General features: G+C 47.6%; 1 protein-coding gene across 1 annotated transcript; it reads right to left on the bottom strand.

Annotated features, from left to right (window-relative positions):
* Positions 1–487: 487 nt before the first annotated feature.
* On the bottom strand, positions 488–1,426 carry LOC116887296 (olfactory receptor 2D2-like). Its single transcript, XM_032888880.1, has one exon. It carries the CDS (start codon positions 1,424–1,426, stop codon positions 488–490), a length of 939 nt encoding a protein of 312 aa, XP_032744771.1.
* Positions 1,427–3,123: the final 1,697 nt, after the last annotated feature.

Raw genomic sequence — 3,123 nt, 5'->3', positions numbered from 1 at the left:
AAGCATTTAAAAAACAACACTTGCTGAAAGAAACTAAAATATGTCAGGTTCTGTAGTAGGTATTTTTATATATGATCTCATGTAATCATCGCACCTTTCCTGTGAGGAAGAGAAAACTCACAGTAGTTAAGTGACTTGGAAAATTCACGTACTTAATAACTGGTAAAACACTATTAATCACTTGTCTTATTACTGTGACCAAATATTTGACAAGCGGCAACGAAGTGTCTAAATACATAGCCTATGAGGGACAGTTCACATTCAAACTGTCTGGCAGTAAATTCCAGGTTCTGGACCTCTGAACCCTTCCTTTGTAACTGCCTCAGATGGTGTCACTCAATGTTTGAGCTCCCTCTTTTTCCTAACCTGGGAAGTCTAAAGCGCTTGTCTCTACAGAGTCTGTATCTTGCACATCTCATGGAAGAGACCCTGGGAAGACTGACTATGAGTCCGACTTACAGATCCCCAGGTATTTAGCTTTAACGCTTCACTTTGAAGCCCCGCTCCTTCCCACCAATTTAAGGAAAGCGTTTTTCACATCCTTGTTCCTTAGACTGTAGATGACAGGGTTAAGGAAGGCTGTGGCAATGTTATAGAAGAGAGCCATTTTCTTGCCGCTGTTTGATAAGGAGCCAGAGCCAGGACTCATATACATGATGATGCATGGGATGGCGAACATGGTGACCACAGTGATGTGGGAGGTGCAGGTGGAGAAGGCCTTGATCCTCCCCTGGGTTGAGCGGATCTTCATGATGGCGTTGAAGATGTTGGCATAGACAATGGCAACGAGGGAGAGAGGGACCACGATGACGTTGAAGCCTGTGATGAAGTCCACCAAGTCATTGAGGGACGTGTCTGCACAGGCCAACTTCAGAACAGCAGGGACCTCGCAGAAGTAATGATCAATTTCATTAGGACCACAATAGGGCAGTCGCATAGCAAAGAAGGTGTAGCACAGGCCACCCACCACACCGTAGGCGGCACAGATACCCACCATTAGGAGACACATCCCACGGCTCATGATGACCTTGTACCTTAGCGGGTGGCAGATAGCCACGTACCTGTCCACGGACATGATGGAGAAAAGCCAGGACTCAGTGACCCCGAAGAGGAGGAAGATGTACATCTGGGCCACGCATCTTGTAAAAGAGATGGCTCTCTTCCTGCTGAGGATGTGCGCCAGCATCTGGGGCACAGTGGTGGTTGTATAGCACACGTCCAACATGGAGAGGACGCCAATGAAAAAGTACATGGGTGTGTGAAGTCGCGAGTCCTGGTAAATGAGCGTGAGGAGGAGGCTGTTGCTCAGGAGGATCAGCAGGTAAAAGACCAAGAAGAAAGCGAAGAGCAGAGGATTGGTCCTGGGGTCGGGGGCGAAGCCTAGTAAGATGAATTCTGTCACGGCGGTCCGGTTGAGTTTCTGCATGGTGATCTCTCCTGTTTGAAGAGGTTTCAGACATGTGATTCTCAGAGTGTATCAGGGGTGTGCAGGGCGTTTGTGTACCCATTGTCCGTTTACACTGAGAGCCTCAGGAGACTCTGGATTGGCCAGTGGGGGTCCCGGGGAGCAGTTCTCATTTGATACTGAGATTTGGTCAGGGCTTTACTGGTACAAATGGCAGGGGCAGTCCAAGGTAACCCCATAATGTGCTTTCCATTCTGCTCTGTACCTAGGCTCTATCCACTTCTCCTCCCAACACAGCCCTGTGTCCCCCCCCCCCACTTTCTGTTTTATCTGAGAACTACAGAAGTTGCTAGGGATAAAGAGTAGGATCGGGATTGGGAATTTCTGTGATTTGAGTTCAAGGTGTTCTGTTTTGTTTTTAAAAATTGCTGTTAGGATTAAAAGGGGTGTGTGTGTGTGTGTGTGTGTGTGTGTGTGTGTGTGTGTGTGTGACACGTGGAAGTACACACAGAAGCCAGAAGAAGGCAGCATATTTCTTGGAGCTAACGTCGCAGGGAGTTATGAGCCATCCCATGTGTCCTCTGCAAACGCTACAAGTGCTCTTAACCCCTGACCGACACCTGGTGTTTTAATGTAAGTCGTGAAGCTCGAGGTCATCATACCTGCATGGCAAGCATGTAACCAGCTGAGCCGTCCCCTTAACCCCTCCACACCCAGTTTTAACTGGCACCATGAGACACCCTGGTTTCCTAGATCCTTTTCCAACTTTCTGTTTTGTGAACCATCACAGAGACATTTTGCAGTCCCTCCAGAAACCATCTGGACTTTACTTTAAAAATTTAAACCAAGACGCATCGTGACTCGTGCTGAGATTTCACAGCAAAGGCAGTTTAATGGGAGCCTGCAGGCCAAATAGAAGCTACAGACATACGTGGTCTGCATTACCCTCTCTTTTCTTTTTCTTTGGCTTTTAAATTAGCTGCTAACATTTTAAAACAGTTGAGCTGATGCACACAGAACTGGAACTTTAGGATCACAAATTAGACTTGAGCCTGGTCAGCCCTAGTTTCTGTACTCAGAAGTGGCCTAGTGATGAGGGAGTGGCCCTGGCTCTTGCTCTCCTCCTGAATAGAGTGGGAACTTCTTACTCTTGACTCCTTTTTAAAAACAGACTGTGTTCGTGTATTTACGTTGCCTGCTTTGCCCCTATAGCATCTGGATTTATGGCCCCTGTTCTAGTGGTGTGAATTATGTGCTGCTGTGATCATTTTTAAATGATTTTCAGAGATTTTTATTTTGTTTACCTTTTTTGGGAAACAGAGTCTCTGTGGAGCCTTGGCTGTCCTGGAATTCACTCTGTAGACCAGGCTGGCTTTGAACTCAGAGATCTGCCTGCCTCTGCTGGGATGAAGATGTGCTTATCTTCAGAAAATTCGTGCCAAGGAAAAGGTGGGTAAGAGAGGGGATGATCAGAGGGCTAAGGTCAGTCAGCTTGGAGAAGACTGGTGCTGGCCGGGTTCCTCTGGTTCTCTGGTGACCCTCCACAGACCTCTATAAACATCCAACACTCTCTGTTTATACCTCAGGTTGGAGCTGGGCAGTCGAGGCAAGAGCCACAGGAGACCAAGCTCGTGCCTCATGTGGAATGGCCTAGTGCTCTTTAAGAAGTCACTAAAAGCTGAAACAGGCACAGAGGTGTGGGACGGAGGTGACTCTCA

This window comes from Rattus rattus, chromosome 1 (assembly GCF_011064425.1).
Source record: "Rattus rattus isolate New Zealand chromosome 1, Rrattus_CSIRO_v1, whole genome shotgun sequence".
In the NCBI taxonomy this organism is placed as follows: domain Eukaryota; kingdom Metazoa; phylum Chordata; class Mammalia; order Rodentia; family Muridae; genus Rattus; species Rattus rattus.
The sequence above is the reverse complement of the archived record's forward strand: the minus strand, read 5'-3'. Positions and strand labels throughout refer to the sequence as shown.